This window comes from Semicossyphus pulcher, unplaced genomic scaffold, assembly GCF_022749685.1.
Source record: "Semicossyphus pulcher isolate SPU_LCO1_2020_fin unplaced genomic scaffold, fSemPul1.0.p SCAF_20, whole genome shotgun sequence".
In the NCBI taxonomy this organism is placed as follows: Eukaryota; Metazoa; Chordata; class Actinopteri; order Labriformes; family Labridae; genus Semicossyphus; species Semicossyphus pulcher.
Window position 1 is genome coordinate 19760643 of NW_027211694.1, and position 15316 is coordinate 19775958.

The 15316-nt window shown below is 39.1% G+C and overlaps 1 protein-coding gene across 1 annotated transcript; it reads left to right on the forward strand.

Annotated features, from left to right (window-relative positions):
* Window positions 1-10879: 10879 nt before the first annotated feature.
* LOC138599878 (NXPE family member 3-like) lies at window positions 10880-14467 on the forward strand. Its single transcript, XM_069671633.1, has 5 exons — window positions 10880-11251; window positions 12111-12412; window positions 12787-12857; window positions 13624-13830; window positions 13914-14467. Exons 1-5 carry the CDS (start codon window positions 11075-11077, stop codon window positions 14465-14467), a joined length of 1311 nt encoding a protein of 436 aa, XP_069527734.1. The 5' UTR covers window positions 10880-11074.
* Window positions 14468-15316: the final 849 nt, after the last annotated feature.

Sequence of the window (15316 nt, forward strand, 5' to 3'; positions counted from 1 at the left end):
TTGTCTTTTGTATTTATCTTCACCTGCAAAGTAACTGAAACTTAAAAATGAATTTTGATGAATAAAAATTACAGTTTTTAAAATCTGAAGTGTAGAAGTTTAGAGAAACAATTGGAAACACCTGAAGAACAAGAAAGTATAATTAATGACCTTAATGCCTGTATTTGTAGCCAGACTGCAGAAAACGTAACTCTAACTCTTGTAAAACCTGTAATACAAACTCCTGATAGTGACCTGACATTCCACGCGGAAGCACCGCGAATAGCCGCGAAGCGGAGCCCGTTTCCTTTCGGCGCCCATGTTAACCAATTGTGTCGTTCACACCAGACGCGGCGCAGCGCGCACCTCCGCGGCCGGCTCGCGCCCTGCAGTGATCGTTTCGGCGTCTGGTCTATTTTTTGCACGAGCCGCGAGTGATTGCGTCAATCCTGGCAGGAAGTCACACATGAAACAACGAGAGAATCCGGTCAATTTTCAAAATTAAAACAATTTTCAAAATAAGACACTGCGATTGACAAATGCGATGTTATATTTGTGTGCTTTTATATATTTGTCAGTATCTAAACAGAGCGCGAGAGAGATGAAGATAGACGCACGCACACACACACACACACACATACACACAAGAAAGAGAGAGACACAAAGTGGGCTGGCTATAGGGGGTGCGGGCGGCATGTCAAAACACACATGCAAACAGAGAGAGAGAGCAAGAGAGAGAGAGCATGATGAAAAAACTGCTCCAAATGTGAGTGAACGACAGCTGAGGAGCAGAGGCGCTTGTCGACCGGTGCGGAGAAATGCGCGTCTGGTATGAACAGAAGTGCTCCGGCTCACGCGCGATTTTCGTTGCGCGGCTCTTCGCAGCACTTCCTCGTCCGGTGTGTTCCCGGCGTAACTCTAACTCTTGTAAAACCTGTTATACAAACTCCTGTGACCTGACATTCCAGCCTGACGATTTCCTTTGTTGTCCTCGCAAAGGTCACTGAAAGTGTCGATGGGATGTTTTGGTAATATGTTTTAATTTTTGTTTCCTCAAAAGTCAAGAGAACAACAGCAAAAATGTCCCCATAGAGCAGTGGTTCTCAAACTTTTTCTGTCAAGCCCCCCCAACAAAATTGTCACAAATGGTTTAACTTTTATAGAAAGAAAGTCAAGATTGTGACCATTCTTCAAAATGAAACCACAACAATTTCAGAATTTTTCAAATGGAAATATAATAAAATGTGCAATACCTTTTTCAGAACAATAACAGTGAAGTTCAATCTGTGCTAAGAAAACCAGTGTTTCCGCTACACACATTTTGCAGTGGAGGCCCTGAAACAGTGACAGGAGTCACAGGACATCAATCACACGTGAAGTTGTGGCAACCAAATAAACAACAGCGGGACCAGTTAGTGTTCTAACGGTAAAAGAGGGTACGACATCGGACGCTCTCTGTCCACACACAATCATATGCAGTTCTGTTACGCAATCCAATCTAAACAATCATATTGTGTACCTCCGTACGTCCCTACTGTAAATGCATTGATTGTCGCTGTTTATAAAGCTTATAAAAAGGTGCAGATGTCATTTGGTAACAATCGATCGATCGTTTTGATCGCTACATCATTAATAATGTCCCTCGTGCACACGCGGCTCACAGGCTGTTTGAATTGCGAGAGAAAATATTTAACTTTTGTAACTTAATGAAACAGGCTGCTGATGAAGGCAGTCAACAAAGCAGACAGAGAGACAGACAGATAGAGGGGGCGGGGCCAGCAGCTGTGCAGAGTGCAGAGGTGCAGGTGTGTTGGGGGAGTGAAGCAAAGCAAAGTCAAGAATAATCAGATTAAAGTAGATTGTAAATTAAAACTTAATACAGTGAAGAAAAGAGTACAATTAGAGTGTGGAAGTCTACATGTGATGTGCTTCTCACAGAAATCATTGACATATACGAGGGCAACGTGGTCCGGGTTGTCCGGCGTCAAAACATAGCTCCACCTGCTACATTTTCCAAACGAAAAAAGCGCGCCCCCCCTGTCATGCTGGGGCGTGCCCCACAGTTTGAGAATCACTGCCATAGAGCTTAATGGATCCGGCATTATATTACCATAACATAATGCAGGAAATGTAAGGGCATTAGGGCAGAGGGAAAAAAGGAGGCCATTGGGAAAATCAACATCTTTCATATACATTATATATTACAAATTAAACCTTTACACAATCAGAATAACAATATATCACCCCCCTCTGAAAAAATGATCATGGCCTCGACCATTTCCCAATATCTATGCAAACACACAAAGAGGGACGTTCATATGGACTGTAACAATTAAGTTAAAAAAGTTGTTGTATGTTTTAATTCAGAAGCAGAGGAGGACTGATCCCCAAACATGGCGGTCAAAGGTTGTATGTGATGGCCACAGCCCCACAGTGAAAGGTTGTCTTACACACACAAACACACACATCATTATCACATGTTAACTTAATCTTTATTTTCATTTGCAGTCAGTTACACATAAAACACCCTCAAATTATTTGGTTTAGAATGTGGTTAATAGCATTCTATATATTACATGGTTTCTTTATTAAGTAAACACAAAATTTACAAAGCTTTGTCATTGGTTTGTTTAGTTATACTAGTTCATTTTTCCTTTCTTTGAGTTACCTGGCTGCTGGGTCTCCTTCCTGGTTTGGCCAAAAGATGTGTCTGTGGGTGGAGTCTGGCTTTATGGAGGAGGACCATACCAAGTCATGAGACAGCATGGGGGGGGGTTTTCGTTGTATTCAGGTTTAGTTATGTTGTATGCTGTCCTCCCCTGCATGTTTAGTCTTGGTTTGGTCAGCTTGTATAAATGTCCCCCTCAGTTCTCATTTCGTTAGGTCTGTTGGTTGAGTATACATCTAGTTTAGTTATTTTTCAGTAGAGTTCTGTTCTGTAGACCTCTTTTAATTTGCTTGTTTAAGCAATATTGCTTTTGTTGAACCCCTTAAGAATAAAAATCCAATTTTAAAGTAGACACTGTATGAAATGTTGAATATTGGTCGGATTTCAGGCTACTCTTTTTAACTGTCTTTTAATGTGTCTCAGATAACGGTCACGTTTATATTGCAAATGAATGCAATATGAGTTTCTGGGTAATTTTCTTTAAAAAAATCTTTTGTTGCAATTTTAAAACCATCGATGTGTTCCAAACTACTGGTTCCCATTTCTTCCCACTGAAGACACAAAATAAACAAATAGGTGACAAATATTGAAACTATTTACTAAAACAAAATGATGCCAAACAAAATGATGCCCAAAACACACTTCAGTCAAGTCAAGTCAAATGTATTTGTATAGCACATTAAAACAATGTGAGCTGACCAAAATACTTCACAGGCAGTGGCAGATAAAACTGATGAACAAATGATCACAAACAAATATAAAAATGAAATAAAAAATAAGAGTTCTGATAAATATGAGAGAGCCGATCCATGAAGTGACTTCATAACAAGAAATACAATTTTAAAAATGAATTCAAAAATTGACAGGGAGCCAGTAGAGGGAGGCGAGTACGGGGGAGTAATGCTCAGGCTTTTATGTACCTGTTAAAGATCTGGCAGGTTTTATGCAGAGGTTTTTACACATGTTGACAGTGGGCCAAGTTCATGACAGATCTGACTGGTGGAGTCAGAAGGGCCAAACAGAACTACTTCAGTAGTTTGGGATAACTAAATGCGATTTCTGTTGGACTTTAAGATACTCGTGAATTTGAATTTACTCTATTTGATAGAAACGATAAAATTTAACATAGTTCCAGTACAGAGCACAAAACTGATGTGTTGCATGAAGAGTTTATAGCTTTAGCTAATTTGAACTTTTGTCCCTAGTTGGGCCTTTACATATACAGTGTCATAAAAAAATAAAGCAGTCAGTATCATAACAACACGAACTTTTGACTCTGCATCTAACTGCCCTGTTGTGTTCAAAGCTTATAATCCCTCCTGAACTATTTGTGTCATTTTACCTCAATCTCCCCCGCTGTGATCTGCAAAGATTCATTGGGGGAATCAGTGAGCTGTACTGGCTTTACTTAATGCTCCCCTGATCGTCAGAAAAACAAAGTGCCCAGTCTTTCTGCAGTGCAAAAAGGTGCAAAGTGCAAATAGTAGATTTGTTCACACCTGGCGTCCATATTGTATTAGTAGCACTTGTGGGCCTCTAGGACTTAAAATGGGGTGTGGTAAGATGCACCAACCACTGTTGGTGCTATGCCATAAGAAAGCGATTATATATGATTCATGTTATACGCAAAATACATCTTTGATCAATTAAGAGACTAAATATGTGCTTTACTGTGTGCCCAGATTTTGCACCATATAACAAGCAAAAGTGGAGCGGGTCCTAAATGCACTTGCGCCATGACCTACAAAGAACAAGAACTATTTAAGAGTGAATACCAGCAGCTTACAACTAACAACTAACAGATCAACTATTGTTACCATCCATAAATATTGTGTCATTTTGTTGTGTAGAGCAGAAAAAAATGTCCTTCTTGCCCTTTTTGTTTTATTTAGTTCATTTGCTTTTCTTACATTTGTTTAAGGCATCTTTGTCACAATCTTTCTGTCTCAACCCCCTGCCAGTTAAAGTATGAAGAAACCTCCCCCATCAACCTCCAGGGAGCTACCACTGATCCTCAGAAGCATCATGGCTTCTGCACCTTCCAGCCACTGTCCTCTACAGACGCTCTAGAGGAACGCCTCATATTAGACTCGATTGCTTGGCCAGAAACTCCACTTTTGCCAGCTCCTCTTCCACTGAATCAGACAAGTGATCCTGCCCACAGCACCTTCACCATTCTCCCCGGGAAGAGGGAGGGGGGGCAGTGGCATGTAGGGGATCAGCTGGAGGCTATGATCAAAATATACGACTTCCAAGGTCAAGCCAAGAAGTCTGGAGGAGATGTCTTAATTGCACGGTTGCACAACAAGACACTTGGAGCAGGTGTGGCCGGGCAAGTGGTGGATCACCTCAATGGCTCCTACTCTGCTGTATTCTCTTTACTCTGGGAAGGAAGTGCACAGGTTGAGGTAATGCTAAAGGCTATCTCTTTAAATGTAATTGTTCTATAGGTGTTTAAAATATGTTATATAAACCTCTCCCCACTGACTTACTGTTGCTAACAAGTGTCAACTTCCAGAACCAATAAATTAAGTCATCGTGGAAGTGTCAAAAACTGCAGTACCTCTAATAACCACTGGAGGCTGCCTCTAATAGTGAGCCAATCTCCACTGATCTCCATGTTAAATGCCCAACTTTACTACCCAAATAAACATGTTTACAACTTGGTTCTTATGTTTTTAGACTCTTGAGGATATTTCTTTAAACTATAGAGACTAAAAACAGGGTTTATATACCTCAGTGTGAATATCTAGTATACTGTCATTTAACTGTTAGCACTTATCAGCAGATATTTGTGTCTGCACTTGCCTTACCTGGCTTGTTAGCTTGTCGAGTGTTTGTCATTTCTCACTAATTGATTTGTGGTGCACATACATAAATGTCAGGATTGTTTTTTGTCACTTAGAATGGCTGGCTGTAGAAGTAAGAGGACCAATTGTACTCGCTAACAAGAGGGTGTCAGGTTCATTTCATTCTGTGGTTAACTATTTAATTTGTTAATCTATGAATTAGCCTTGGGCAGACAGTTTATTATATAACTGTGATAACTCCTCGCTCCTCTCTACTGACTCAAAAAAACAACAAAAAAAAACAATTCTCCTCCTTCTTATTTCTAATCACCAGCTGTCATTTTTGTCACCTTAAAACTGTCAGTAGCACGTTAACAACTTTTGCTAGCTTCATGTAGCTAATCAGTAAACATTTGCACTAAGCTGCCGGGTAACTTGACATGACTGATTGAAAACTCTGGTTCTCTGTACTATCAGGTGACGCTGGTTCACTCAAGTGAGACTGTCACAGTGCTGCGCAGGCTGAACAAAGAAGAGCCTGATAGGGTTTCCTTCAAGAGCCTCTTCCGCTCAGGCTCAATTTCTCAAACTACCATCTGTAACGTCTGCCTACGTGAAACCAGGCAGCCACTGTGCAACTTCATGGACATCCGTACGGGTGAGCCTTGGTTCTGCTACAAGCCAAAACAGCTGAGCTGTGATGACAGGATTAACCACGTGAAAGGAAACTCCAAAGAACTCCAAACACTCAAGGCCACAGAGGATAAGCTTTTCCAAAGGTGAGGGAGGAGAGAGAAAAAACTTTAATTTAGTTTCCATTCTAATAAATATTTATATATATATATATATATATATATGCAGTAGAGCTAACTATGTTTGTTCTTGGTGTAATATGTCAAGTTTGTAACAACAGGCAGTAAAGATTGAGTCTAAAGATGTTACCAGAGTAAGAATAACAAAAAACAGTCTGAATCAATTCGTTGACTTATATTAACAAAGTAGACAGCGTATCTTCAAAGTCCAACTAAGGAAGAAGAATTATTGAATGTTAAAGCATTTTCTTCTGATAAATAACATGACAGTGATTTTACATGTTGAATGTGTGTATGAGATACTTTATTATGTGAGCTTTTCTTCAGGGGTGTCAACATGAAAGTCTTCATTCAGGCTTCAGGACCTGCTAATGTCGCTGTTTTGCCTCAAAGGAAAGGTAAAGCAGGATCTTTCCTACCTTCACCGTTACCTATGATAACAATTCATAACCTTGTGTACTTAAGACCATGAAAGTAAAAGTGTCTGGAAAAATTGCATACAACCTAGCTCTGTATTGACGCCAGAGCAAAGTGTTGGCAGAAAAGGGTCGCTGTGTATGTAGTTGCTCCGGATTAATAATATCCCATAAAAGGCTCATAAAACCATAAAAACACAGCTCAAGAGCTAGAACTTTTTAGTACAAGTTAACCATTATAATAAACAACACCTTAACAACTGCCAATGTTCTGCTTGAATGATGAACATTTTCATGTTAGCTTCAGTGGCTGTTTTTAGTAGATACACTAGAATCCAAGGCAGTCAAAATGGATCTCTTATTTTAGCGTTTGCATGATTATTATTATTTCTGGAAGACCATACTCAAAGGTTGGTGTGTGATGTTAAGTCAGTTTAGGTTTTGATCCCTGAAAAGGCAACTTTTGTAACTAATAAGGCTGATAGTGTTCCATATTTTCCCTTTTGTCTAAACAAGTCACAGGAAAAGAAGAAAACCAAGAATGGGCTGATTGTACTTTGCATTGCCTTTGTAGCCGAAGTGCTTATTTATTGTTTTATCTGCAGCTGTACAAAGTCCAATAAATGCACAATATTTGAGTATTGCTTAAACTGAACCTCATTAGATCAATAAATGTATTTGTATTCGACTTATTTATAAAGATTTATGTTGTGGAAATTAAATGAATGTTGTGCCACAGACAGTTTAAGGAGAGAAACTGATTCTTGTCTTTTCATGGGATTTGTTTACAATCAGTAAAACATAAAATAACTCTTCCCACATCCTTTTTTCTCAGGTCAACCTGAGGACAAGGAAAGCATTGGGAAGTCTGGAGTTTCTGGCTATTACTACCAGGGTGTGTGTTGCGCTCCTGGTGGAATCAAAGTTCGCCAATTCAACAGCCCCTCTGCCGTCAATCAGTGTCGGAAAGGCAAGATTGTCCACCTGTATGGAGACTCCACCATCAGGCAGTGGTTTGAATACCTCAATGCTTTCCTACCAGGTAGCTGATCCACAGGGATTTCTGGCAACAGTTTTATTTTGTTTACATCTCTGCTTAACCTCTCCACTCTGTACTACTTTCAGATGCCAAGGAGTTTAACCTGTACAGCATTAAGAATATGATTGATGTTCTCTTGTCCTACGTGTGCCCCCAAAAGGGCAGCTAGATGTGGATTTGGTCAATGAGAGAGTTTTGGGAAATTCAGCCAACACCCATTTGCTTGAATTTCTCCCACACGTTTTTTTGTTCTCTTGTGTTTCTACATCACTGTGTTCTCTCGGGATAAATCCATGCTGAGGTAAGACCCAGAATATTCCTTTGAGTTTCATTTTATGAACATTGTGGAAACTAAATCTTTTCAACAACCCTTCTCGTGTATGTGTATACTTTTTCGTTTTTGTGTACCAATTTGCTGCTTTGTACTGCTCCAATACATTTCAGAAGGAAAATCGTAATTTGTGCTCCATAACATTTACTGGGTTGGTTTGTTGATACTTAATAATTAATGTTATATCTGTTTATGCACCATAAGTCTTATAAATCTTCAAAAAATAGTCCTGCATTAAAAATGTTATTGAAATAAAGAAGTATTGGCATCAAAATATACTTAAAATACCAAAAATAAAAGCAGTCATAAAACAAAATGATCCATTTAAACTGTATATATTATAGTGTATTTTTGTATTGTATTGATGCATTGATTTTGGGAAGCTACTAAAGACAAGGCTAATTAGAACAACTTAATGTATATGATCTTCAGCGATACATCCTTATTTATTTGTAGATTGTCTTTTGTATTTATCTTCACCTGCAAAGTAACTGAAACTTAAAAATGAATTTTGATGAATAAAAAGTACAGTTTTTAAAATCTGAAGTGTAGAAGTTTAAAGAAACAATTGGAAACACCTGAAGAACAAGAAAGTATGATTAATGACCTTAATGCCTGTATTTGTAGCCAGACTGCAGAAAACGTAACTCTAACTCTTGTAAAACCTGTAATACAAACTCCTGATAGTGTCATTCCAGCCTGACTATTTCCTTTGTTGTCCTCGCTGAGGTGCAAGCATGCCAAACTTTGTCTCGTCTCTGTGATGAAAAAATGATCACGGCCTCGACCATTTCCTAATATCTATGCAAACACACAAAGAGGGGCGTTCATATGGACCTTAACAATTAAGTTAAAATTTTAGCTAATAAAATCATATTATTAGCTTAACAAGGAGTGAGTTACCAATTAGTTTTTTGTTGTATGTTTTAATTCAGAACCAGAGGAGGACTGATCCCCAAACATGGAGGTCAAAGGTTGTATAAGACACAAGTTCTGCAAAAACCTTCCAAAGTGCTGCTTCCTCTTCCTGGCTGTGTTTGTCTTCATCTTTATTCTTGGTTACCTGGACCTACTGAAGGTGAGAACTTGGTTTTCCTGGGAACACTTTAAAAGTGAACCCTGTATGAAATGTTGAATATTGATCAGATTTCAGGCTACTCTTTTTAACTGTCTTTTAATGTGTCTCAGATAACGGTTACGTTTATGTTGCTAATGAATGCAATATGAGTTTCTGGGTGATTTTCTTTAAAAAAAATCTTTTGTTGCAATTTTAAAACCATCGATGTGTTCCAAACTACTGGTTCCCATTTCTTCCCACTAAAAACACAAAATGAACAAATAGGTGACAAATATTGAAACTATTTCCTAAAACAAAATGATGCCCAAAACACACTTCAGTCAAGTCAAGTCAAATGTATTTGTATAGCACATTAAAACAATGTGAGCTGACCAAAGTGCTTCACAGGCAGTGGCAGATAAAACTGTAAAAACACACAACAAATGATCACAAACAAATATAAAAATGAAATAAAAAATAAGAGTTCTGATAAATATGAGAGAGCCGATCCATGAAGTGACTTCATAACAAGAAATACAATTTTAAAAATGAATTCAAAAATTGACAGGGAGCCAGTAGAGGGAGGCGAGTATGGGGGAGTAATGCTCAGGCTTTTATGTACCTGTTAAAGATCTGGCAGGTTTTATGCAGAGGTTTTTACACATGTTGACAGTGGGCACAAGTTCATGACCGATCTGAGTGGTGGAGTCAGAAGGGCCAAACAGAACTACTTCAGTAGTTTGGGATAACTAAATGTGATTTCTGTCGGACTTTAAGATACTCGTGAATTTGAATTTACTCTATTTGATAGAAACGATAAAATTTAACGTAGTTCCAGTACAGAGCACGAAACTGATGTGTTGCATGAAGAGTTTATAATTTTCGCTAATTTTGAACTTTTTCCCTAGTTGGGCCTTTACATATACAGTGTAATAAAAAAATAAAGCAGTCAGTATCATAAAAACACATAAAACTACGGATTTGAAAGTACAGTTAAAAGTATCTGGAGGATATATTTAAATATGACTTTTGACTCTGCATCTAACTGCCCTGTTGTGTTCAAAGCTTATAATCCCTCCTGAACTATTTGCGTTACTTTACCTCAATCTCCCCCGCTGTGATCTGCAAAGATTCATTGGGGGAATCAGTGAGCTGTACTGGCTTTACTTAATGCTCCCCTGATCGTCAGAAAAACAAAGTGCCCAGTCTTTCTGCAGTGCAAAAAGGTGCATAGTGCAAATAGCAGATTTGTTCACACCTAGCGTCCATATTGTATTAGTAGCACTTGTGGGTCTCTAGGACTTAAAATGGGGTGTGGTAAGATGCACCAACCACTGTTGGTGCTATGCCATAAGAAAGCGATTATATATGATTAATGTTATACGCAAAATACATCTTTGATTAATTAAGAGACTAAATATGTGCTTTACTGTGTGCCCAGATTTTGCACCATATAACAAGCAAAAGTGGAGCGGGTCCTAAATGCACCTGCGCCATGACCTACAAAGAACAAGAACTATTTAAGAGTGAATTCCAGCAGCTTACAACTAACAGATCAACGATTGTTACCATCCATAAATATTGTGTCATTTTGTTGTGTAGAGCAGAAAAAAATGTCCTTCTTGCCCTTTTTGTTTTATTTAGTTCATTTGCTTTTCTTACATTTGTTTAAGGCATCTTTGTCACAATCTTTCTGTCTCAACCCCCTGCCAGTTAAAGTATGAAGAAATCTCCCCCGTCAACCTCCAGGGAGCTACCACTGATCCTCAGAAGCATCATGGCTTCTGCACCTTCCAGCCACTGTCCTCTACAGACGCTCTAGAGGAACACCTCATATTAGACTTGATTGCTTGGCCAGAAACTCCACTTTTGCCAGCTCCTCTTCTACTGAATCAGACAAGTGATCCTGCCCACAGCACCTTCACCATTCTCCCAGGGAAGAGGGAGGGGGGGCAGTGGCATGTAGGGGATCAGCTGGAGGTTATGATCAAAATATACGACTTCCAAGGTCAAGCCAAGAAGTCTGGAGGAGATGTCTTAATTGCACGGTTGCACAGCAAGACACTTGGAGCAGGTGTGGCCGGGCAAGTGGTGGATCACCTCAATGGCTCCTACTCTGCTGTATTCTCTTTACTCTGGGAAGGAAGTGCACAGGTTGAGGTAATGCTAAAGGCTATCTCTTTAAATGTAATTGTTCTATAGGTGTTTAAAATATGTTATATAAACCTCTCCCAACTGACTTACTGTTGCTAACAAGTGTCAACTTCCAGAACCAATAAATTAAGTCATTGTGGAAGTGCCAAAAACTGCAGTACCTCCAATGACCACTGGAGGCTGCCTCTAATAGTGAGCCAATCTCCACTGATCTCCATGTTAAATGCCCAACTTTACTACCCAAATAAACATGTTTACAACTTGGTTCTTATATTTTTAGACTCTTGAGGATATTTCTTTAAACTATAGAGACTAAAAACAGGGTTTATATACCTCAGTGTGAATATCTAGTATACTGTTATTTAACTGTTAGCACTTATCAGCAGATATTTGTGTCTGCACTTGCCTTACCTGGCTTGTTAGCTTGTCAAGTGTTTGTCATTTCTCACTAATTGATTTGTTGTGCACATACATAAATGTCAGGATTGTTTTTTGTCACTTCGAAGATGGCTGGCTGTAGAGGTAAGAGGACCAATTGTACTCACCAACAAGAGAGTCAGGTTCATTTCATTCTGTGGTTAACTATTTAATTTGTTAATCTATGAATTAGCCTTGGGCAGACAGTTTATTATATAACTGTGATAACTCCTCGCTCCTCTCTACTGACTCAAAGAAACAACAAAAAAAAAACAATTCTTCTCCTTCTTATTTCTAATCACCAGCTGTCATTTTTGTCACCTTAAAACTGTCAGTAGCACGTTAACAACTTTTGCTAGCTTCATGTAGCTAATCAGTAAACATTTGCACTAAGCTGCCGGGTAACTTGACATGACTGAGTGAAAATTCTGGTTCTCTGTACTATCAGGTGATGCTGGTTCACTCTAGTGAGGCTGTCACAGTGCTGCGCAGGCTGAACAAAGAAGAGCCTGATAGGGTTTCCTTCAAGAGCCTCTTCCGCTCAGGCTCAATTTCTCAAACTACCATCTGTAACGTCTGCCTACGTGAAACCGGGCAGCCGCTGTGCAACTTCACGGACCTCCGTACGGGTGAGCCTTGGTTCTGCTACAAGCCAAAACAGCTGAGCTGTGATGACAGGATTAACCACGTGAACGGAGACACCAAAGAACTCCAAACACTCAAGGCCACAGAGGATAAGCTTTTCCAAAGGTGAGGGAGGAGAGAGAAAAAACTTTCATTAAGTTTCCATTATAATAAATATTTATATATATATATATATATATATATATATATATATATATGCAGTAGAGCTAACTATGTTTGTTCTTGGTGTAAAATTTCAAGTTTGTAACAACAGGCAGTAAAGATTGAGTCTAAAGATGTTACCAGAGTAAGAATAACAAAAAACAGTCTGAATCAATTCGTTGACTTATATTAACAAAGTAGACAGCGTATCTTCAAAGTCCAACTAAGGAAGAAGAATTATTGAATGTTAAAGCATTTTCTTCTGATAAATAACATGACGTTGGTTTTACATGTTGAATGTGTGTATGAGATACTTTATTATGTGAGCTTTTCTTCAGGGGTGTCAACATGAAAGTCTTCATTCAGGCTTCAGGACCTGCTAACGTCGCTGTTTTGCCTCAAAGGAAAGGTAAAGCAGGATCTTTCCTACCTTCACCGTTACCTATGATAACAATTCAAAACCTTATGTGCTTAAGACCATGAAAGTAAAAGTGTCTGCAAAAATTGCACACAACCTAGCTCTGTATTGACGCCAGAGCAAAGTTAGTTAACAACTGCCAATGTTCTGCTTAAATGATGAACATTTTCATGTTAGCTTCAGTGGCTGTTTTTAGTAGATACACTAGAATCCAAGGCAGTCAAAATGGATCTCTTATTTTAGCTTTTGCATTATTATTATTTCTGGAAGACCATACTCAAAAGTTGGTGTGTGATGTTAAGTCAGTTTAGGTTTTGATCCCTGAAAAGGCAACTTTTGTAACTAATAAGGCTGATAGTGTTCCATATTTTCCCTTTTGTCTAAACAAGTCACAGGAAAAGAAGAAAACCAAGAATGGGCTGATTGTACTTTGCATTGCCTTTGTAGCCAAAGTGCTTATTTATTTCAAAACTACTAAATTAGAGTTGATCACAGTAAGAACCACATAAATGTTTTATCTGCAGCTGTACAATAAAGTCCAATAAATGCACAATATTTGAGTATTGCTTAAACTGAACCTCATTAGATTAATAAATGTATTTGTATTCGACCCATTTATAAAGATTTATGTTGTAGAAATTAAATGAATGGTGTGCCACAGACAGGTTAAGCAGAGAAACTGATTCTTGTCTTTTCATGGGATTTGTCTGCAATCAGTAAAATATAAAATAACTCTTCCCACATCCTTTTCTCTCAGGTCAACCTGAGGTCAAGGAAAGCATTGGGAAGTCTGGAGTTTCTGGCTATTACTACCAGGGTGTGTGGAGAGCACTAGGTGGAATCAAAGTTCGCCAATTCAACAGCCCATCTGCCGTCAATCAGTGTCTGAAAGGCAAGATTGTCCACCTGTATGGAGACTCCACCATCAGGCAGTGGTTTGAATACCTCAATGCTTTCCTACCAGGTAGCTGATCCACAGGGATTTCTGGAAACAGTTTTATTTTGTTTAAACCTATGCTTAACCTCTCCACTCTGTACTACTTTCAGATGCCAAGGAGTTCAACCTGTACAGCTTTAAGCAAGTAGGACCTTTCATGATGTTGGACAATGCAAACAAATTCTTGGTAACATACCGCTGCCACGGTCCTCCTATTTCTTTTCGCAACGTCCCAATCAGCGAGCTGCATTACATTGCCAATGAAATAGATGGGGTAACTGGTGGCGACAACACTGTCATAGTTTTAACTGTCTGGGCTCACTTCAACAGTTTCCCAATTGAGCTCTACATCCGACGGCTTCAGAGCATCCGCAGGGCAGTGGTGCATCTGCTGGACAGGGCTCCAGGCACGCTGGTTGTCATCAGGACTCCAAATCTGAGAGCTTTGACGCTTAAAATGGCTCTTACCAACAGTGACTGGTTCTCGCTTCAGCAAGACAAGGTTCTCAGAGCCATTTTCAAGGGACTTAATGTTTGTCTGGTGGACGCCTTGGAGATGACTCTGGCTCACCATATGCCACACAACATCCATCCACCACGTCCCATCATTAAGAATATGATTGATGTTCTCTTGTCCTACGTATGCCCCCAAAAGGGCAGCTAGATGTGGATTTGGTCAATGAGAGTTTTGCTAAATTCAGCAAACACCCATTTGCTTGAATTTCCCCCACACGTTTTTTAAACTAACACATTTTACCCTTGGGGTCAATCTGACCCCAGGGATATTTGCCTCCAGAAAATGATTTACATACAACTGTTGACCAAGTCTTTGTGTCAGGCACTTTGTTTTTCTGTTGAATAAAGAAATAACCCCTCGATAATGAAACCTATTGGTGAGATGACCTGTTCTCTAGTGCCACGCGCCACCATCAGCCCAAACTTTTAAATTAGAATGAATGTATCTTGAAAAGTTTTCATACAAAGCTTCTCAAATTTACTGACAACATTATTGACCACAAGAGTATGAACTCTATTGGTTTTGGTGATGATATGACCTTTCCTGTAGCGCCACCATCAGGTCAAACCTTCAGTTTTAGAGTTAGTGTATCTCGGAAATCTTTCATCCAAATCTTTTCTAATTTGGGGTGCACATTCATGACTCTCACATAATGAACCATATTGATTGATGTTGGTGACCCCCCCTTTCCTCTCATAAACATATTTATTTAATTATTTTTATCTCCTTTTTTTTTAACATATTTGTGGTTAGTCACTATAAAGTCTCACTCACCCCTCCTCTTTTGATATCCCGGCTTGGGACCGGCAAATTTGTCATCCCAAGTACAATATTTTCAATGGATGGTGTTATGAAGAGCACTAATGATGACTTGATGTCTTCAACATGGCTGATTGCATATCTGGTGGGGCCTGGAACCATTTTGATAATATTAGTAGTGCTAAGTCTACCCTGCTGTTGAAGTGGGGAAAGGGACCATAGTATCTTTCCATTATT

What these genes read in the sequence shown, in the direction of transcription:
- LOC138599878 (XM_069671633.1), top strand. Translation starts at nt 11,075, where the DNA reads ATGATCAAAATATACGACTTCCAAGGTCAAGCCAAGAAGTCTGGAGGA. An exon ending in GAGGATAAGCTTTTCCAAAG is followed by an intron (nt 12,413 to 12,786) that starts GTGAGGGAGGAG and finishes GCTTTTCTTCAG; the next exon opens with GGGTGTCAACATGAAAGTCT. An exon ending in TGTTTTGCCTCAAAGGAAAG is followed by an intron (nt 12,858 to 13,623) that starts GTAAAGCAGGAT and finishes CTTTTCTCTCAG; the next exon opens with GTCAACCTGAGGTCAAGGAA.